The sequence below is a fragment of the Megascapheus bottae genome, chromosome 7, assembly GCF_031878675.1.
Source record: "Megascapheus bottae isolate mThoBot1 chromosome 7, mThoBot2.hap1, whole genome shotgun sequence".
Lineage (NCBI taxonomy): Eukaryota > Metazoa > Chordata > Mammalia > Rodentia > Geomyidae > Megascapheus > Megascapheus bottae.
This window is the reverse complement of record NC_143515.1, coordinates 22,711,981-22,733,505: the sequence shown is the minus strand read 5'-3', so window position 1 is coordinate 22,733,505 and position 21,525 is coordinate 22,711,981. Positions and strand designations below refer to the sequence as shown.

The 21,525-nt window shown below is 41.7% G+C and overlaps 1 protein-coding gene across 5 annotated transcripts in view; it reads right to left on the bottom strand.

Moving 5' to 3' along the window:
• Positions 1-253: 253 nt before the first annotated feature.
• Positions 254-21,525, bottom strand: part of LOC150060435 (E3 ubiquitin-protein ligase RNF103) — a 67,931-nt gene continuing 46,659 nt past the window's right edge. For 3 of the 5 annotated variants that reach the window (XM_090336541.1, XM_090336538.1, XM_090336540.1), the window contains 5 exons: positions 19,546-19,606; positions 15,230-15,409; positions 5,950-6,071; positions 3,554-3,668; positions 254-782 (listed from right to left, as the gene is read on the bottom strand). In XM_090336541.1, coding sequence (XP_090192667.1) covers positions 640-782; positions 3,554-3,668; positions 5,950-6,071; positions 15,230-15,409; positions 19,546-19,606 — 621 coding nt within the window. In that variant the 3' untranslated portion in view covers positions 254-639. Of the gene's footprint in view, positions 783-3,553; positions 3,669-5,949; positions 6,072-15,229; positions 15,410-18,345; positions 18,436-19,545; positions 19,607-21,525 lie in introns of those variants that run through there. The other 2 variants (XM_090336539.1, XM_090336537.1) reach the window with 2 other exon arrangements.

The following is a 21,525-nucleotide window of genomic DNA, read 5'->3' as shown; positions in this document are numbered from 1 at the left end:
CACTCAGACAACAGAATAAGAGGCCCAATTTACAAGAACTCTTTGGGTTAGTTGGTGAAATGCATTAGGGTGGACCCCACAACATGTCTAAAAACGCTGGGAATAATATCCAGAGCAAACTCCACTTTTGCTGAGCTTCCGAGTCCCATATGCTGGCTATAGCATCCTCTTCTTTCCAAAGTCAACACGAGAGACAATTTGAATGCAACACCTGGAGTTCACTCCGCAAGACAATCTACAATGGAACCAAGAATTAAAGCAGAAATTTATTAAAGTCCTTTTATATAGTGTTTTACACACACATCAAAAAAAAATGTACAGAGTCCTCAATGTTCAGGCAATCAACGCTGAGAAAAGCTTCATGAGAAATGGATTTCTTTCCCTTCCCCCAGTAAAATAGTAATGCTGTTTATATTCCTGGAAATGATGCATTTAATCACATCACTTTCAGAAGAACAATTCCTTTGAGATCCCAAAACTTCTGCAGAGAGCGAAGAGATATTAGCACAGAACTTTCCTGAAAACAGAGCCTCCTGACAGAGGTGTAGTGCAAGAGAAACACGGAGTGATGGTTCTTCAGAGGCGCGTGTGCATTGGCGGAGGACTGAGGGGAAAGCCTTCCAGTTTTGCTGGGCAGCCTTAGCTTCGCAGTGTGGCCAGCCGGGACTGCATGGCCTCCAGGGCCTCCTCTTCCTCTTCCTCTTCTTCAGCAGCTGTTGCTCCTGCAGGTTCAGGCTCAGGAAGAGCATCTGTGACTTTACTGGGTGCTTTGCCCAAGGCCCCTGAAAAGAGTGAGCAAATTAGCAAGTGAGCCTCCATGTTCCTGCCCCTTGCTTCTTGAGCTAAAATGGCAAGACAAAGGATGCTGAACAAGCTATGGGGGAGCGCGGTGCTCACTAGAACTGAGCATCCAGCACTCTGTCATAATGACGAAGTTGCAAGGACTTTTCTGTTCTGAGATGTGGTGCTGCTGTTTCCCTTGCTGGTTTCAATTCCAGGGCAAAAGCAGTCCTCCACCTCAGCCTCCTGGGTGGCTGAGTTTACTAACCCAAGTAAGAATAAGAATTTTGAGAAGATTGGATCTGCTGGGCATTGAGACAAGTGCTTATAATCCCAGCTGATAAAGGAAGCTAGAAACCAAGGGCTGTTGAATGCAGATTGTGTGTGTGTGTGTGTGTGTGTGTGTGTGTGTGTGTGTGTGTGTGTGTGTGTGTGTGTGTGTGTGTGTGTGTGTGTGTGTGTGTGTGTGTGTGTGTGTGTGTATTTGGAGATAACGTCTCTTGGACTGTCCTGCTTGGGCTGGCTTTGAGCACAATCTTCAGATCGCAGCCTCCTGTGTAGCTAGGATGATAGGTGTGAGCACAGGCACCCAGTTTGAACCAGGATTTTATGCCAGCCTGGGCAACGTAGTAACATTACACTAAAAAAAAAAAAAAGTCTTGGTTCTGAAACTCCTAAACTCCTAAAAATTACCGAAGATTTATTCATTTTTAAATTTCTGAGTAAAATTAAATTGTCTGCCAGACTGCAAAGTTCAAGGCTAGTCTGGGCTGCACAGCAAGATACCGTCTCAAACAACAACAAAAACTGTCTTTCAGTCTTCACAAAGTTTTCTTGGTACTGGTTCTTTGTTCCAATAACTTTAAATTGGTAAGGCAAATGAACAAATAAAAATTAAATCACACTTTTTTTGGTGATGGGGTTGAACTCTGGGACCAGGTGCTGTCCCTGAGAGTTTTTGCTCAAGGCTAATGCTCTACCACTTTAAGCCACAGAGCCACTTCCAGTTTTCTGGTGGTTAACTGGAGGTGAGTCTCACAGACTTACCTGCCTGGCTGGATGTGAACCAAGATCCTCAGATCTTAGCCTCCACTTTTTTTTTTTGCCAGTCCTGGGCTTGCGCTCAGGGCCTGTCCACTTTTTTATTAATCATAAAAACTCAAAGACTCCATAAGTTTAAAAACTCACTATCATTCAGAGATAACTATTATTTGTATTTATCCTCACAAACTTTTTTTTTCTTTTTTTTTGTGGGTCATGGGGCTTGAACTCTGGGGTCTGTCCCTGAGCTCTTCAGCTCAAGGGTACTGCCTACTCCTAGAGCCACAGCCTCGATTCCCATTTTCTAGTAATTAACTAGAGATAAGATTCTCACGTTCTTTAGTGTCTGGGCTGGCTTTGAACCATGATCCTCCAATCTCAGCCTCCTGAGTAGCTAGGATTACAGGCATCAGCCACCATGCCTGTCTCACAGACTTTTTTCTAGATTTTTTTTTTTTGTACTGGGGATTGAACCCAGGATGTTGCACTTGCTAGGCAAGTGCTTTGCCACTGAGCTACATCCCAGCACGCCCCGACACACACCCTTTTTTTTATTTTTATTTTTTGCCAATCTTGGGCTTGAGCTCAGGGCCTGAGCACTGTCCTTGGACTTTCTCAAGGTTAGAGTTCTACCACTTGAGCCTCAGCACCACTTCTGGCTTTTTTTCTATGTATGTGGTACCAAGGAATTGAACCTGGGTCTTTGTGCATGCTAGGCAAGGACTCTACCACTAGCCCAAATTCCTGGCCCTCTTATAGATGCTTTCACATGTCAGTAACGAGGTTTTTTTGTTTGTTTTTGTCCCTTGTGGGACTTGAACTCTGGGCCTGGGAGTTGTCCCTGACCTCTTCAGCTCAAGCTACCATCCTACCACAGCACTGCCACTTCCTGTTTTCTTGTGATTAATTGGAGATAAGAGTCACATGGACTTTTTAGTGCCCAGGCTGGTTTTGAACTATGATCCTCAGATCTCAGCATCCTGAGTAGCTAAGAGGCACTATGCCCAATATTTTCTTTCATATACATTATATACATCTTTCTATATCAATGAATATATTCAGTCTGCTACACAGTGTTATATTTTTAAATTACATAATATTCTAATGTTAGACATTTAGTTTTGAACTTTTCAATATGCTAAACAATAGTACTCCAGATAGCTTTCAGCCTACTCTTAATTATTTCACTAAAATAATGTGCTAGCTTTTGAGACAACTACTGCTAAATTGGTTTCAATGAAGTTTACATCAATGTAAATTCCCAACAGCAGATGTAAAAGTAATATCGCCCAGTTACCATTATGAAAACTCTGGAAATTTAAAAAACATCTTTAAGCTGGTTATTTTGTGGTATCTCCTCAATGGATAACTGGTATCTTCTAAAATTAAGAAAGCAAATATAGACAACAGGCACTGGTGGCTCATGCCTATAATCCTAGCTATTCAGGAGGCTGAGATCTGAAGACCATGGTTCAGGCAAGACCAGGCATAAAAGTCTGGGAGTCTTTTTGCTTCAATTAATCACCAGAACACAGGAAGTGGCACTACTGCTCAAGTGGTAAGGCAGTAAAGTAAGCCTTGAGCTGAAGAGCTCAGGGACAGCACCCAGTCCCACAGTTCAAGTCCCATGACCAACAAAAGAAAAAAAAAAAAAAGCAAAGGGTGTTTGAGAATGAAGTTACTGGTTAATTTAAGGGTCCTAAGAGGGAAGAGGGGAGCCGCATAGTCATACCTGCGGTAATTTCAAACAGGATTTTGTCAATTTCCATTTCTGCTTCTTCTTCCATTTCTTCCTGATCATCCATGCTTTCAAAGGTGTCCTCTAGCATCTCTTCTATGATGCCAGCCTAAACACAGAAAAATGCAGTACTGTCTTTGACTGTTAAATCTGTTTCTACCTGACAATAACACACACACCTGGCCCAAACGCTAAGTCTAGTTACCAGGGCTGACTTGGAAGACAAAAGGCAAATACTGGGCACTGTCCTCTCTGCAGGAGAAGAAAGGCTCAAAGGGAAACAGCTCTCCATACTAGGCTAAAGTTGACCGGGTCTAATTCTGGCCATCAATGGCAACTATAATGGCAGCATTAGAGAACCATTTGCCTATAGATGAGCATTTGCCCTAACCTGATTTGGGAAATATCTGCCCTAACTCGGCCAAAATATTCTGTGTCTATGGGGTAGACAATGTGGTATGAAATTTTCAGTTGGAGCTACAGAAGTGGGCACCATAACCACAGTCACAAGCAGAATGGATCTGAAGAACACTCCAGTATGTCCAGGTTACACTTGCTGGCACATACAGAGTTCCTCTGCCTGGTCTGTAAGGATCAATCACATTGCCAAAGTATGATCTTCAACTCCTGGGAGAAGACAACAGTGTTTCTGGACCTGGCAAATAAGGCCAGACACAATCCTGGCAGTCTATAGCTAGCTGCTCAGCCTCCTCCATTCAGAAAGCAGCAAGATCATTATGAGGCACAGCAAATGGTTCCCCACTATGGGCCTGACAGCCAGGCTCTGCAGTCTTCCCACTTAGCAGTGTCAACTCCCAGATGAGGTACTATGTTTTGTTACTGAAGCAAAGACCACAATAGCACCCAGATGTTAAAATACAAACATTGCTGGGTGGAAAGAAGTAGAAAGGGGTTAAGTGGCTGTAGACAGGGTCAGAGGAACACATAAGATTCAGGCTTCTGAGAAGCTACCAGAAAAGGAAAATCCTGATGGCTCTGCAACCTGAAAGAACTGAGTTCCCTGTCAGTACCTTCACATTGTGGTATTAAAGAAGCAGAAAGTCACAGGGGACAGCCCTAACCCTGGTTCCCCTGGGAATATGAAGCTCACTGACTATGATAAATCCACCCCTTTCCCCTGCCTGCCTTGCTGCTTCTAGAATGAAGTGACTTAAAATTTAGATCTTTTCCCAACTGAAAGACACAAATAGACACAAGTCCCATTCATGGTTCCTAAGACAGGGCCCAATGGCCTTGCTAAATCAATGCCATCTATGTGCAATAAATTACACTTGGGAGGCTTAAAAAGATCATGAGTTTGAGGCCAGTCTGAGCTGTTTCAAAAAAAGAAAGAAAGAAAGAAAGAAAGCTAAATTAAAACAACAAAAAGAGGTCTACTAAGTACTTACTAAGAGAGTAAAAGAGCCTTCAAAATCTAGTCCTTACAGCTTTTCCTCAGCCTTCCTCAGCATTGAGGAAGCTGTCATTCCTTTATTTCTTCATTTTGGCAGTACTGAGGTTTTGAACCCATGTTATTAGGCAGGCACTCTACCATTCAGCCATGTTCCCCAGGCACTGGGGATAAATGGAGTAACTAGGATCATGCCCCAGGGCTGGGTACAGTGACTCACATCTGTAATCTCACCCACTTGGAAAACAGACCAGGAAGATTGTGTTTGGAGGCCAGTTCAGGCAAAAGGTTTTAGTGAGACCTCCTCCTCCCCACCAACCCCCAATTCCCCCCCTCACCCCCAACTCAATAAGCCAGCTGCAGTGGCCCACATCTGCAATCCTAGCTACATGGTTTGTAGGCTGAGGCTAGCCCCAGATCTGTCTTGAAAAAAATCATGAAAAGCAAAAAATGGCTGGGACCTAGTTCAAGTGGTAAGAGTGTTAGGACACAATCATGTTCACTTGTTTAATTATCATCTATGGCTATGCTTACACTATAGGAATTGAGTAGTTATAACAAGCATATGGCCAATAAAATACAAAAAGAATTTATTATTCTGCATTTTACAGAACATATTACAAATCCATAGTCTGGGATAAGCTACCTCCCTGCCCAGCTATGGAATACCACCTTGGAGAAGAAGGTGGAATCAGGGTTCTTCCCTTCTTATACAAGTGGGAGTTTGCAAACCCTACCTTCTTGTGCCCTTAATGACTGACTGATCTCTAGTCTCCCCTATAGCACTGACAACACACTGTGCTACTTCTGACATTCTGACCAGGCTCAGCAACAACAGGGTCAACCAGTGTTAACAACCATCCACTCCCCCGTCATCAAATCCAGCCAGTTTCTCCACTCCCACACACTCCCTTGTCCCTGCTATTTGCTGAGGGGACGCTCAGTAGTTCGTAAGGCCAGCAGGACCAGCCTAATTCACCTTCATCATCTCTTTGGACAGCTCCCTCATGGTAGCTTGTATCTCAGGGATCTTCACAAGACTCTGCATAGCCTTCATCACTTCTGTGCTCTTCTGCAGGGAGCCAGCCACTCGCAGTACCGCTGAAAGGGAAAGGCTGCAGTCAGGATGGGTCAACAGGAAGGAAAACACAAAAGACAACCAATTACAAACTACATCATCAAAGCGAACAGTAGCAAGTGAACTCACCAACACACACTGATGTGTTTTCAGGGTGGACTAGTAGTTTAGATGGGCAAAAGCTTATTTTTCTAAATTAAGGCACATCTGAGATACTACTGCATGAAATCTCAGAGCACTGAAGGCAAGCCAGAATGCAAGCGGTTCATCTTCAGGGAAGGAAGCAAACTCGGCCTGACCCTTTAGTAGGTGAGCAGATAAACTGTGATATACCCAAACAATAGCATAGTCCTTAATGTAGAAAGAAACAGCTAATAAGAAGTGGAGACAGGGGATCGCGGTGAACACTAGCAGGCAAAATTGTACAGATGCCCATCTTAATCAATAAACTTGAAAGCAAAACAGGGATTGAAGTGTGGCTCAAGTGGCAAAGTACCTATCTTATAAGAATAAAACCCTGAATTCAGAGCTAAACTCTGCCAAAAATAAACGTAACAAATATTCTAGGTTCTAGTGGTTCACGCTTATAATCCTAACTACTCGGGGGGCAGAGATCTGAAGATCATGGTTTGAAGCCAGCATGGGCAGGATTATCTGTGAAACTTACCTCCAACCACCAAAACAGCCAGAAGTGGAGCTGTGGCTCAAGTGGTAGAGCGCTATCCGTGAACAAAAAAGCTCGGGAATAGTGCCCAAGCCCTGAGTTCAAGCCCTAAGCCCAGCACACACACAGATTCACATACACATAAAAAAAAAAAATTATTAAAACAACCATAGCTCATCTTATTTAAAATACACAAACTGCCCTGAATAGATCATATAACCCCAGATCATATAACACCAGAGTGGGCATGGATAGCTAACTAGTAAAGTGAGGACACATTTAGATACTAGAATGGGAGTCACATCAGGACAGTGGCAGTATGCAACTGTGTTACCAACATGCTGGGGACACAGAATGCAGTAAGTAGTTACTAAATGAGCAGATCAAACACTAATCTACAAACAAAGGATTATCCAGTGACACAAAGTCCCAGAAAGCATTTACTATAATAAAATTTCTACCTAAAATCCTCAAAAATAAAATATTGAAAGAATTGTTTTATATTTAATCTGTTTTAAAATACCAGAAAATTGGCAGAAGCCAATAGCTCATGCCTGTAGCCTAGCTACTCAGGAGCCAGCCTGAGCAGGAAAAGTACATGAAAATCCAATAAATTATCAAAAAAAGAAGTAGAGCTGCGGTTCAGTCGAGTACTAGCTTTGATAGCTTTGAGTAAAAATCTCTGGGACAGTGCTGAGGGCCTGAGTTCAAGCCCCAGAACCAACACACACAGACACAGACACAGACACAGACACAGACACAGACACAGACACAGACAGACAGACAGACACACACACACACACACACACGCACACAAAACAAAACACAAAACTATATACTTAAAAATGTAGTCAAGGTGGCCGGGAGTTTGGGCTAGTGGTAGAGTGCTTGCCTAGCATGCACGAAGACCCAGGTTCGATTCCTTGTTACCACATACTTAGAAAAAGCCAGAAGTGGTGCTGAGGCTCAAGTGGTGGAGCTCTAGCCTTGGGAAAAATCCAAGGACAGTGCTCAGACCCTGAGCTTAAGCCCAGAACGGGCAAAAAAAAAAAAAAAATGTAGTCAAGGCCAGACAGCAGTGACTCACACCTGTAAATCCTAATTACTCAGGAGGGTGAGATCAGAGGATCATGGTTCAAAGCAGGAAAGTCTGTGACTTTTTGTTTAGTTTTGTTTTACTGGTCCTGGGGCTTGAATTCTGGGCCTGTGCACTGTTCCTGGGCTTCTTTGATCAAGGCTAGCACTCTACCATCTAAATCACAGTGCCACTTCCAGCTTTTCTGAGTAGTTTATTGGAGATAAGAATCTCATGAATCTTAATCAGTAGAAACCTTGGGCTCTCCTAGCAGAGATTTACAATAGAACAAAATCTAGAGACATTAGGCCAAACAGTACGACACTAAATGTGAGGACCTCCAGGAGAAGGAAACAAAAGCCATATAATGAGTGACTGTTGTTCTTAATGTACTATGTTATCGCTCATCTCTTTTGCCATCCCTTGGTTATCTCATATTGTTACAATTTTTCACCTTGATATGATATATTTATATGTGCTTAATTGGTTATTTGAAATTGGATAGGGAAGGAGGGAAATCAAGATAAGCGGGGGGGGGGCGGAGGGAAATGGGGACCATGTCATGAGAAAGGGTATCAATGTTTGTGAAGTTATGCACCTTCTATCTGGTGAATATAATGTAACCCTTCTATTAATCACAATTAAAAATTATTTTAAAAAAAAGAATCTCATGAACTTTCCTCCTAGGACGGCTTTGAACCACCATCCTCAGATCTTAGCCTCCAGAGAAGCTAGGATTACAGGTATGAGCCACTGGTGCCTGACTAAGTGGCTAATGTTATGTTATATATATTTTACCACTGTGTTAGCTACACATTTCTATCACTGAGAAAACATTTACAATAAAGAGGTTGTGAAAACGAGATGTTTATTTGGCTCATGGTTCCAAGGTTTTAGTCCTTGGTCACTGGAACAGAGGTAGGCCTGTGGCAGCCCCGTACACTGTGGAGAAGGGCAGACTGGAGCAGGACTGCTTACCTCATGGGGGTGGGAAGTAAAGTGAGAGATGAGGGCCTAATATCCCTTTCAAGGACTAAGGAAGGCTCCCAGTGACTAACTTCCTCCCATTGGATCCCTTCTCCTCCTAACTGCATGGGGCTAAGGATTAAGCCTTAACACATGGGCTTTCAAGAGATATTTAAGTTCCAAACCATAGCAACCATTATGAAAACAGAATCTCCTAAAAAAAGATTAAAATTTTGCAGGAAACAGGACTGAGCCAGCATTATAAAAAAAACTGAATACATTTTAAATCAGAAATATCCAAGTTATACAGGAGGAACATGATATAAAATGAGTAGCCCATCTTTTGAGAGTTGGGATCCCCTCCTGACCCCAGGTTCTTCTGTAGGCCTGTGTTCCAGGCTCTCTAACAACTCCTCCACAATCCCCTCTCTGTGCGGAGTGCTGGGCCCCACTGGCAGGTAGAGACTTGATGGATAGAGGGTTTTCCTTTATAACATGGAATTCTTCATGAATTTAAATTCATCTTCATATAGATAACATGTATGCTGCCCTAGGGAACACTGTTGTTTCTTTTATATTTGGAAAAGGACCAAATACATGACTTTAGAAGCAAATAAGGAACTGTTTCATATTTAAAGGGAAGATATTAGCGAGAATAATAGCTTGTGTATGTGGTAGCACTGGGCTTTAAACTAGGGCTTTGTGCTTATTTATGAAGTGTTCTACCACTTGAGCCATGCCTAACAGCAAACATCACCGAGGTAGTTATCTAAAGACTGACTATACCTACTCAAAATGACATCTGTAGAATCAAGTCGGATATATTTTTCTTTTTTTGCATATAAACAAAGAAATTTCTCAGGCTGCAAAAATGGGTCAAGTGGTAGAGCTTCTGCCTACCAAGCACAAGGTACGAGTTCAAACTCCAGTAATTAATGAATTTCAAATGGCAAAAGAAGTATGTGTGTGGGGTGGTGCTGCAAGAAACAGAAACTTATTCTGCTGATGTTCTAAATGTTATAGAATCACCACATACTACTGGAAAGAATAGAGTAACTGACAGAAGAAATGAAAAACCAAAAATAAAGATGAAAACAGAACAATTTTTTTTCTTCCTCCTCCTCTTTTTTTTTGGTAGGTCATAGGGCTTTGAACTCAGCCTGGGCGCTGTCCCTGAGCTCTTCAGCTCAAGGCTACCGCCCTACCCCTGAGCCAACTCCAATTTTCCATTTTCTAGAGGTTAATTGGAGATAAGAGTCTCAGGTCTTTTTGTACCCAGGCTGGCTTTGAACCTTGATCCTCAGTTCTCAGCCTCCTGAGTAGCCAGGATTATAGGCATGAGCACTGCACCGGCTCATCGTGTATCTTTTCTGCAAGGAGTTGCTGCCAGAAAATTGTCATTTGCCAATACCTAATCATGACAATATATTAATAGCTGGCAAGGTCTAACCTATTCTCCCTCCCAAAGTATCTGCATTTTAACAAACCAAATCTTTTTTTTTTTTTTTTGCCAGTCCTGGGCTTGAGCTCAGGGCCTGAGCACTGTCCTTGGACTTTCTCAAGGCTAGAGCTCTACCACTTGAGCCTCAGCACCACTTCCGGCTTTTTTCTATGTATATGGTGCCGAGGAATCGAACCCGGGTCTTCATGCATGCTAGGCAAGCACTTCAACCACTAGGCCAAACTCTCGGCCCAACAAACCAAATCTTAATAAAAAAAGAATGACTTCATTAAAGCAGCAACAAACAGGCACTGTGTACACTATGGGGACACTTCAGTCCCTTCAACACACCCCTTAGGAACGCTGGTTATATAGTTTCTTTTTCCATTCTCAAAGATTCTTCTCTTGACCCCTTCAGGTTCGATCCTATGACCCTCTCTATTTAATCTCTCACCATGCAATGCTGCAGCATAAGCCTGCTCAACAGCTCTCTCTGGGCATCTCTCAGGCTACCACTCTGCTTACAGGCCAAGATCTCAGAGCTAGATGGTTGTCCTCAAACGAAATCTCCTTTCTGTCTGAGGTCTGTTCCTCTCTTGAGTTTTCATCATCTTTTATTAATAGCTCTGCAATTGTTCCAGGCTCAGAATCTCAAACCTTGTTATCCTTCACTAAGTCTCATGTACTCAAAGTGCACAACAGCTCTTCCTCTCCATTTCCACTCAGCTAACCTGTCACTCCAGTCTATAATGTCTCAGGTCTCCAATCTTGTTGCATCATACCCTTACACTGCACACAAGCCAGGCCTTACAAAGTTAAAAATAGTCAGCCTACCTCTCATAACTCTCTTTTTCCAGCTTTTCCTCCTACTTCTCTCCTTAGCGCACTGCTGTCAAAGTGATTCCCGAACATAGCCTGGAATAGTTCACCTGTGCCTTTCAGTACTTGCTCCCCTACTCAGATGCCTCTCTTGTTCTCCCTGAAATATCGTTCCTCTGAACTGGACTGCATTTTATCTGCATCACTGTAGTTTGCCTCACGCTGAACTCAATTTCAGAGCCTTCTCCTAACAGCTATAAAATTGGTCTTCATTACCCTGCTCAGTACCTCAGTCTCCCAGACCTTCCCTTCAGTGTTGTGAATGCCCTGTTCTTTTGGACCCCAGGGCTGCTCAGGTTAGAACCCTCCTCTTCCCTGCAAACACATATACTACATTTCCTATTCCTCTCCAGACTTATCAGGCTTGAATAGGCCTCTTCAATTCTGCATTTCCCTCTTATAGTCTCCTATGTAGCTGGGATTACAGCTGCAAAACATACTCAGCTTGCCTGCTGATGTATTTTAGTAACTGTTTTGTCTGGACTGGCTTCAAACTGCAATCTCAGCCTCCTAAGAGAACGTAGGCATGAGCCACCATGCCTAATGTCTAAGATTTATTCACTGGAAACTGGTGGTTCATTTCTGTAATCCTAGGTACTTGAGAAGCTGAGACAGAGATTTGCTAATCAAAGCCAGCCTGGGTAGAAAAGTTCTTAAGACTTCTTTCCCTAGTGAGATGCAAATTCAGTGGTGTGTACCTATTATCCCAGGTACAGAGCAGACGCCTAAAACAGTTGGATCACATTCAGGTGTTGGCCTGAAAAGAAAGGAAGGAGGGACAGGAAAGGAAGAACAGAGTGAAAAGAGAAGGGAGAAAAAGGAAAGAGGGTGGAGGTTTGGTGGGGAGACAAGTGATGGAGGGAGGGAGAGAGGAGAGAGAGAACTATGACAGAACAAGGTGTGGTCCAGCAAGGAGGGTGCCTGCCTAGCAAGTGTTAGGCCAAGTTCAAACTGAGAAGCATGCCCTCCCTAGAGAGATTGTTATTTAAAAAATGAATTAGGCTGGGCCTGGTGGCTCATGCCTGTAATCCTAGCTTCTCAGGAGGCTGAGATCTGAGGATCAAGGTTCAAAGCCAGCCCAGGCACAAAAGGACCTGAGACTCCTATCTCCAACTAACCTCTAGAAAATAATAAGTGGGGCTTGGCTCAAGGGTAGGGCGGTAGCCTTGAGCTGAAGAGCTCAGGGACAGTGTCTAGGTCGAGTTCAAGCCCCATCACCCACCCCCCCCCCAAAAAAATGAATTAATGATTAGCTGTCTGTGGAGTTAGCTGCCTGTAAAAGATTGTGGAAGGCCACCCTTAATCTAGCCGTTTCTACTTTCTCTCTCAGCCACTGTTTTTCTCATCATTTTCTTAAAAAAGAGGTGGGGGGAGGAGATGACTAGGAAAAGGAGCTCTGAGAAATGATGCAAGGAACATATCATTAATATGGTTCAATCCTGAATCAGTAACAGAACAATAGTTAAAAAGGAAAAAAAGGGGGGGGTTCATATCTGTAATCCTAGTTACTGAGATTGAGATCTGAGGACAGCTCAGGCAGAAAAGTCCATGAGACTCTTACCTTCAATTAGCTAGCAAAAATCTGGAAGTGGCACTATGGCGCAAGTAGGAGAATGCTCACCTTGAGTGGGAAAAAGCCAAGCAAGAAATAAGGGGCTGGGAATGTAGCTTAGTGGTAAACTGCCAGCATGCATGAAATCTTGGGTTCCATTCTTCCATAACACATAAACAAAAAGCTGGAAGTGGCACTGTGGCTAACGTGTTAGAGTGCTAGTACTGAGCAAAAGAAGCTCAGAGACAGTGCCCAGGCCCAAATCCCAGGACTGGAAGAAAAAAAAAAAAGCATGAGGTCCAGTGTTTACCTCTTATACCAGTACTAGAAGAAAGGGCTAGGTAAAGCTGTAGCAGAACAATAGAAGGGATGACATTGTACTTATAACCTGACTTCTGGAATTAAAACCCCTTTGTACAACAAAAATAAATAGATACATAAAATTCTCATGAAAATTAAAATTAGGGGAGCCATAATGAAGAATTCAAGAGAAGAAATGGAAAACCAAGTTGGAATTTAGAAAGGAGAATACAAATGCAAAATTGATGATGATGAAGACAATGACTATTTGGAACCCACAAATACAGCAAGTACCATGGGCCAGGTAATAAATTAAGCTTGAGTGAATAATACTTCCTACAAGAAAGTTATTACCTTCAAAATGGAAAAGAGAAATATTTGGTTTGAAGCTTGCTGAAATATACTAGGAAAGTGGAAAAGAAGTAAAAAGAAAGTTATCTCCAAAATGGAAAACAGGCCAGCCTGGGCACTAAAATCCCTCAGAAAACCAGAAGTGGGGCTTTGGCTCCAGGGGTAGGGCGGTAGCCTTGCCCTGAAGAGCTCAGGAACAGCACCCAGGCCCAGAGTTCAAGCCCAACAACCAAAAAAAAAAAAAAAAAAGGAAAACAGAAATAGATGACTTGAAGCTTGCTGAAATATACAAGGAAAGTGGAAAGGCAATAAACACGCATGTACACAAGATCTAAAGTTCCAGACTAAGAGAATCCACCAGGAACAGGTGGACAGAACCTTTAGCTCCCCCTCCCCCTTGAGCTCAGGACCAAGGCACTGTCTGAGCTTCTTTTGTTCCAGGCTAGCACTCTACCATTTGAGGCACAGTGCCACTTCTGGCTCTTTCTGTGTATGTGGTACTAAGGAATTGAACCAAAGATTTCATGCATGTTAGGCAAGCACTTTACCATTAATTCATATTCCCGACTCTACCTTTTTTTTTTTGTCATAGGGCTTGAACTCAGGGCCTGGGCACTGTCCCTGAGCTCTTTTGCTAAAGGTAGTGCTCTACCACTTTTAGCCACAGCTCCACTTCCAGATTCTGAATGGGTAACTGGAGATGAGTCTGATGGGGACTTTTCTGCAGAAGCTTCCTGAGTAGGTAGGATTACAACAGGCTTAAACCACTGGTGCCTAGCTCAGAAGCATTATCTTTTAAAAATCCACGTGAAAACATTTACAGGTGAAATTTTATGCTGTCTTGAATTCCCCACAGGAAATTACAGGAACTAGGTGAAAATACAAATGAACTAAAACCAGACAGTTTGAGACAGTCTCCTTATGCAGCCTTGAACTCAAGATCCTTCTAACTTGTGTCCCAAGTACTGGTATTACAGGCTGTACTGGTTTACCCAGTTTTCCTAATTCATGATTATTTTCTTCATGCAAAGAAACCCAGGACTTAGGCATACTTAAATCATATCTAAATATTAAAATATAGTTTTAAGTTATAAAATGTTGAACATAAAAAAATACCTTTCCAGCCAAAATTAACCCAATACTGGACTAGTTAACTCAAGTGAAATGAGTTTTCTAACTTGAGAGTGTGTTGTATTCATCAACAAAGTATCTGACAACATTGCTGAAGATATTCTTCAATTAAAATCTCCTCTGGCAGGGTCTTGATGGTTCATATTAGTAATGCTACCTACTAAGGAGACTAAGATCTGAGACTCCCAGTTCAGAGACAGCCTGGTCAGAAAAGTCTGTGAGATTATTTCCAATTAAGCACCCAAAAGCTGAAAGACCGAAGCTATGGCTCAAGTGGCAGAGTACCAGCCTTGAGAGGAAAAGGCTAAGGTATAGTGTGAGTATACTAGCAGAGGAAAGAAAGAAAAAGATGACAGGGAGGGAGGTAAGGAGGGAACTCTCCATATTTATGAGTCCTTCAATCTATATATCTGACAATCACTTCGAATAAAAGAAGAATGTCAGAAGAGCTAAGTGAAGTACCAGAGATGTAAGGAAAGAGGGAGTGAAAGCCAAAGCCTCTTTTAAAATTTTGCCTGGGGCTGCTCTGGAGCTCAGCACATAGCAAGGAGGCTCTTCATTCGACACCCAAAAGTACAGCCAGGCTCTTATTCCTACAGTACAATCTGCCCATCTTGTAACATTGTTCAATACAGTCAAACTTCTAAAGTAATCAAATTTGTATGTAGATTTTTGTCCATATTTCAGAAATACTGGCAAAATAACACTAATAATTAACTCTAATGAAGACGATGTAAAGAATAAAACAGGGAAGGCCATTTGGACACTGACAATACCAGCATCAGCACGTTGCTGTGGCTGCTACACTGATGGCTGCCTTACCCAGCTGGTTCTTCATGCCCATCAGCACAGAGTTCATGTGTGCTCGGGATGCATAGAGCTTGTTCACAGCCTTCCTGGACCTGATCATCTCCTTGGCCAGAACCACACAGACATCCTTCTGGCCCTTCTTGGCAGCGTCTTTCACAGACCGCTTCACTTTTTCTTCTTCTCTTTGGATGTCTAGAGAGATTTAGAATAGAAGAACTCATACATACTTGGAAGCTATAAATGAAATAAAACCAATGTGTGGGAGGGGTACTTATTATTTGTAGAAAACAACATTAACCAAAGTAGTTTAACAGTGAAAAGAAATAAAATCCTATTATGCCTAACAAAATTAAAAATGAAAGCCTTTGTTAGTTTGTCAAACATTTATTGGTGTTTGTACTAAGAAGCTTGAGATGCATTCCACAGCTTGCTATAATAAGCAGCACTCTCACAATTATGTGGTTTATAAATGGTTTGTAAAAACCTGCAACTTAAGGGAAATCTGAATATATTCCAAGTATTGTATCAGCATCAACTAGAGGCAAAGTATGTCTGTATTATATGCTTTAAAATCACTAGACTGTTTTCAAAAAAAACCAATAGTATTACTGGATGCCAATGGCTCAAATGTGTAATCCTAGCTACTAAGAAGATGAGATCTACAGCATCATGATTCACTTAGCCTGGGGCTGGGAGTTTGGCCTACTGGTAGAGTGCTTGCCTAACATGCACAAAGACCTGGGTTTGATTCTTCTGTACCACATACATAAAAAAGCTGGAAGAGCAAGTGGTAGAGCATTGGCCTTGAGGAAAGCCCAAGGACAGTGCTCAGGCCGAGTTCAGTCCCCAGAACTGGCAAAAAAAAAAAAAGTCAGTCTACAGAAAAGCCTGAGACTCCATCTCCAAAATAACCAGCAAAATAACAGGCTGGAGACATGGCTCAAATGGTAGTATCTCAGTCAAGCAAGCCAAGCCAAATGAGAAGCCTCAAGACTCAAACACCAGTACTGCCACTGCCATGAAACAAACAAACAAAAAAAACCCTGTGGTAAAAGTTCAATCTCCTACACCATAAACATACACATACCTAAAATTCACCATATTACTCAATCTTAGATATATACTTCAGTGGGATTAAGCTTAGTCATAGTGCTAACCAATCGTCATTGTATCCATCTTTAGAACTTAAAACTCTATATCCATTAAACAATCATTCCCCATTTTCCCTCCCTTTTAACCATTCTACTTTGTCTCCATGAATCTGTCTGTGCTAGCAGTTCAAATAATTGGAATCTATATTTGTCTTTTTGTTGGCTTCTGTTACTTAACATAATGCCCTCAATGCCATATGTAGTGTGAGGTAAAACTTTCCTCCCTCCTCAGTAAAAAGTGTATACTCCATATTGTGTTGTGTGTAACCTTTAGCAACCATAAATAATGCTGCTAAGAATATGTATATATGTCAAGTAACAGTGGCTTAAATCTATAATCCTAGCTATGTCTGTGGTTTGAAGTTGACCCAAGCAGGTAAGTCCATGAGACTGGTTCTTTCAGTTAACCACAATTTTTGTTGAAAATGAAGCTGTGGTTCAAGTGCTATAACACTAGCCAAAAACAACAACAACAAAAAAAAACTTAAGGGACAGCATCCAGATCCTCAGTTCAAGCCCCAAGACTATCACTGTGCCCCCCAAATATGTATGTATGTATGTATGTATGTATGTATGTATGTATGTATGTATGCACACAAGCTAGGCAGTGGTGGCTCACAACTGTAATCTCAGCTACTCAAGAGGTTGAAACCTGAGGACTGAGGTTCAAAGCCAGCCCAGGCAGGAAAGGCTATGAAACTATCTCCAATTAAGCAGCAAAAGGCTGAACTAGAGGAGTGCAAAAACATAAAGTACAACACCAAGATGTGAATTCTAGCCCCAGTACAAGCACCCACCAAAAAAATAAAATAGTTAAAAGACTTTGCCTTCAATTTTTGGAGTTTTTAGTTTTTCCATTGTTTCTTGTATTCGGAGTTGGGAGTTATTAAACTCAGGGCCTCAGCGCTTTCTCAGCTATACCTTCAGTTCTTATTCCCTATATTTAATGTGCTTTTTCACAGGTTTTGTTTAGTAATGTGACCATACTATGCTTAGGAATGGTTTTCACTGCATTTATCTAGTCTGGGCATGGGTGTTTGGCTGGGCATGAAGTTTTCATCATTTCTTCTCATCTCTGATTCTTTTCCTTTTGAGACTCAAATTACAGATGTTAAAACACTTGAAATGGTTCCACAGGTTAAAGAAGCTCTGTTGGTTTGCTTTTTTCTTTGTATGGCAATTGGAATAGTTTGTGTTACTATCTTCAGTTTCACTGATCATACTACTTGATGGTTATCTAATCTGCAGCTGAAATTATTCAGGGAAGTTGTCACTTCATTTTTTAGCTCTAGATGTTGAATTTTGTTCTTTAGTATATCCTTTATCTCCTATTCTTGTTTTCCTTCAAATTTCCCCAAATATTTCCTACGGTTTTATTCATCTGTTTCTGGGTCTATTTCCATTTTTTTTTTTTTTATTGCCCTGCTTGGGGCTAGAACTCTAGGCCCAGTGACAGCCCCTGTGCCTAGAATTCAAGCCCCAGGACTGGCAAAAAAAAAAGTCTCAAGGACTTTCTTGCCCAGAATGGCTTCCAACTGTGATCTTCAGATCTCAGCCTTCAGAGCAGCTAACATTACAGGTGTGAGCTACTAGCAGCACCTAGTTTGGCTCTACTCCTATTGTCTAATTTTCCTGCTAATTTGGGAAAATTGTTTTCTGTTTCTCCCAGGTTTTTTTCTCCCCATTAATTCTGGCTACTAGAAATGTCTCCACTTTTGGATATGTGATATTCAGTCTTCCATTACTTCGGCTGATAATTACATTCCTTATAGAAAACTTCCAGACTTGTTTTTAAGCTTCTTTCATATGTGTTTATGGTGCCCTTATTCTTTGCATTAAGATATGACCTTCCTGGCAAGTGTTTTATTTCCAGTAATTGTTCTTTGTCCAGCCTCTTGACATTTTACTCTAAGCAAGCAAATTGCTTATCAGATTAATACTCAGGCAAAAAAAAAAAAAAACAAAAAACAAACAAACCTCAAAAGGTTTGGAGTTCTTTCTTTGGGTATTTTCTTCTTTGGTACCTTTCAACTCAGTAGAACTACCATTCTCTTCTTGGAATTCCATCCCATGAGCTACACTGCAAAAAGCCAGAGCCGTATTGAGGATATTTCTTGTCTTTTGATCAGAATCCAGGAGTGCTAGATGTCCAAAACAGTGCTAGTTGTCTTGCTTTTCAATCTTTCATTTCTAATGAAAACCAATTACATCATGGCTAGAATGGTATTCTCATCTCTTTTTTCTTCCTTTTTTAAAATGGTGGTACTAGGGTTAAACTAAGGGACTTGTATTTGGTAGGAGCTCTAACATTTGAGGCACTATGTTAAACCATTTTGGGGTTGGAAGATAGGGTCTTACTTTATCATGAGCTGGCCTGGACTTTGATCCTTCTATCTGTGTTTCTCTTTCTGAAATGTCAGGTGTCCACCATTGAATCCAGCCACTGTGTTTCCCCAGTACTCTAGATGACACAGATACACTACCATTCCCAGCCACTGATTGAGATGGGAGTTTCATGAACTTTTATGCCCAAGCTAGTCATGAAATCTAACACCTCTTCCACAACAAATCTACCTTAGAAGTTACTATAAGCTTTGAGCCACAGTACTTGGCTCCAATTTTTTTTTAAGTTAGTAATACTAAAAACACCTTTACGCTATTCTTCTCCAATCAAATCACCTTAATTTTAGTTTATTTGAAGTCCATAAAAGTCATTTGTTTATATAACAAGATTTTGTTTGCTCTTGTAAGACATGTTTCTTTTGTCTTTTTTATACTGATAATAAAAAAGCAAAATAATAGCCCACATTGCAGTGACTCCTAGCTACTCAGGAATCTGAGAACTGAGGACCAAGGTTTGAAGCCAACCACCAGAGGAAAAATTCATGAGACTTTTATGTCTAATAAATTACTCAGAAAAAGCCAGAAATGGTGCTGTGGCTGAAGTGGTAGAACACTAGCCTCGAGTACAAAGACATAGGGACAGTACTCAGGCACTGAATTCTAGCCCTAGGACAGGAAAAAAACAAAAACAAAAACAAAAAAAGCAAAATAATTAGGACAGCTACAAATTATTAGTATGTGAATAAACTATCTTAAGATGTCTAGATGAAATTTCTATGAACTGAAATGAAACATCAAGAAAGTATAGAAAAGAAACACAGATTAACAATTTACCTCTAATTTGCCGGTCAACAACTCTCATTTCCTTTCTTATCTTCAAGGACCATTCATTAACCTAGGACAAATTTTAGGTAAAGAATTTTATGAGAAGCACTTAACTGATTTTAAACAATTTTATATTGATTCTACTTTTTTAGACATAAAATAAACTACCTTTTTTCCTCCACAGTTCATTCACAGTGCACACACAAAAAAATTTACAAGTTTATTAATGTTTCCTACATGAAAGTAGGCAGGAAGAAGCACGCAGGGTTATAGTACTCTGCAGTTACTCAAACATTTTCTTCCTTTTTTGCTAGTACTGGGATTTGAACTCAGTACCTAAAGAGTATGCTTACTTGCTTAGCTGGTATTCTACCACTTAAGCCATGCCTCCTGCACAGCTTTTTGTATCTTTATTTTGGAGATGGATTCTCACAGATTTCTGCCTGGTTGGCTTCAAACCTTGATCCCTTGAATCTTGTCCTAAGTACCTAGCATTATCAACATAAAGCACTAGTGCCCACATTTTTTCCAAGAGATGCACAAAGACTTGATTTATTTATTTTTGCCAGCTGGGGCTTACACTCGGGGTCTGGGCGCTGTCATTAAGTACTTTTTGCTCAAGGCTAGCTAGCACTCTGCCACTTCAGCCACAACACTACTTCTGGCTTTTTCTGTGTATGTGATACCAAGGAATCAAACCTAGTGCTCTGTGCATGCTAGGCAAGCACTCTACCACTAAGCCACACTTCTGGTCCCACAATGACTTTTTTTTTTTTTTACAAGGACAAGATAATCTTCTTTCAAATATAACGATTTCAAAAACTAGTCCATGGGTTATGTAAATTTATCTTTTCCTTATCCCCTTTAACAATGCTTTTCCATTTTACACAAAATAGTCCACTAATCCATATCCCTTATCATGATACAGTTCTCAGTCAGGTAAAAACCTAGGAAGCACTAACCAGGGAGCCAACTAGAAATACTGGCATAGGTGTTAATAGTAAATAACTCTATGAAATTTTAATGGTGGTACTGGGAGTTGAACTTAGGGCCTTGTAGTTGTTAGGTAGGCAATGTACCACATCCCTAACACTTTTTTTTTTTCTTTTTGGCCCCCTTCTCTTTCTGGCCCCGCTCGCTCCGGCCCCCGCTCGCTCCGGCCCCCGCTCGCTCCGGCCCCCGCTCGCTCCGGCCCCCGCTCGCTCCGGCCCCGCTCGCTCCGACCCCGCATGCTCCGGCCACCACTCGGATGGGCTCCGCTTGCTTGCTTTCGCTCTCTGTCGCCGTCGCAGTCTCGTTTCTGCCACTTCCGGCTTGGTTGTGTCTCGTCTCTGCCACTTCCGGCTTGGTTGTGTATGTGGGATACCGAGGAATCGAACCCAGGTCTTTGTGCATGCTAGGCAAGCACTTTAACCGCTAGGCCAAACTCCCGGGCCCCCACATCCCTAACACTTTTTGCTTTCACTTTTATTTTTGTGTGTGGGTACTGGGACTTGAACTCATACTCTCCTTTAGGCCCTCTACTACTTGAGCCACAGACTTACCTCCACCTATTCCCTGGTTAACTGGAGATGTCTTTGGATTTGTCAATCCAGGCTGGCTCCAGCTCCTGAGCAGTTAGGATCACAAGCATGAGCCAATAGCACCCAGGTGCTTCCACTATTTTGGAATAGGGTTTTGCCTTGAAGTAGTTTGGATTATGACTCTATTTTTACTTCCATGAAGTTGGGATGACAAGCATGTGTCACCATGCCCAACCTTTTTGTTTGTTTGTTTCAGCTCCCAAGAAGCTAGCCCAATAGGCGTGGGGATTTAACTGCTGGAGTCTATGCAAAGAAATTGTTTTCTAATTCTTCATGTTTTAAAATCATTGAAGGAAAATCAGAGTTTTCAGCTGATTAATCACTAAAAGTAAATTTCATATGCATGGGGTTTTTTTGGCGGGGGAGGACTCAAAATCATCCCCTGCTAAGTGCTGGTGGCCAATGT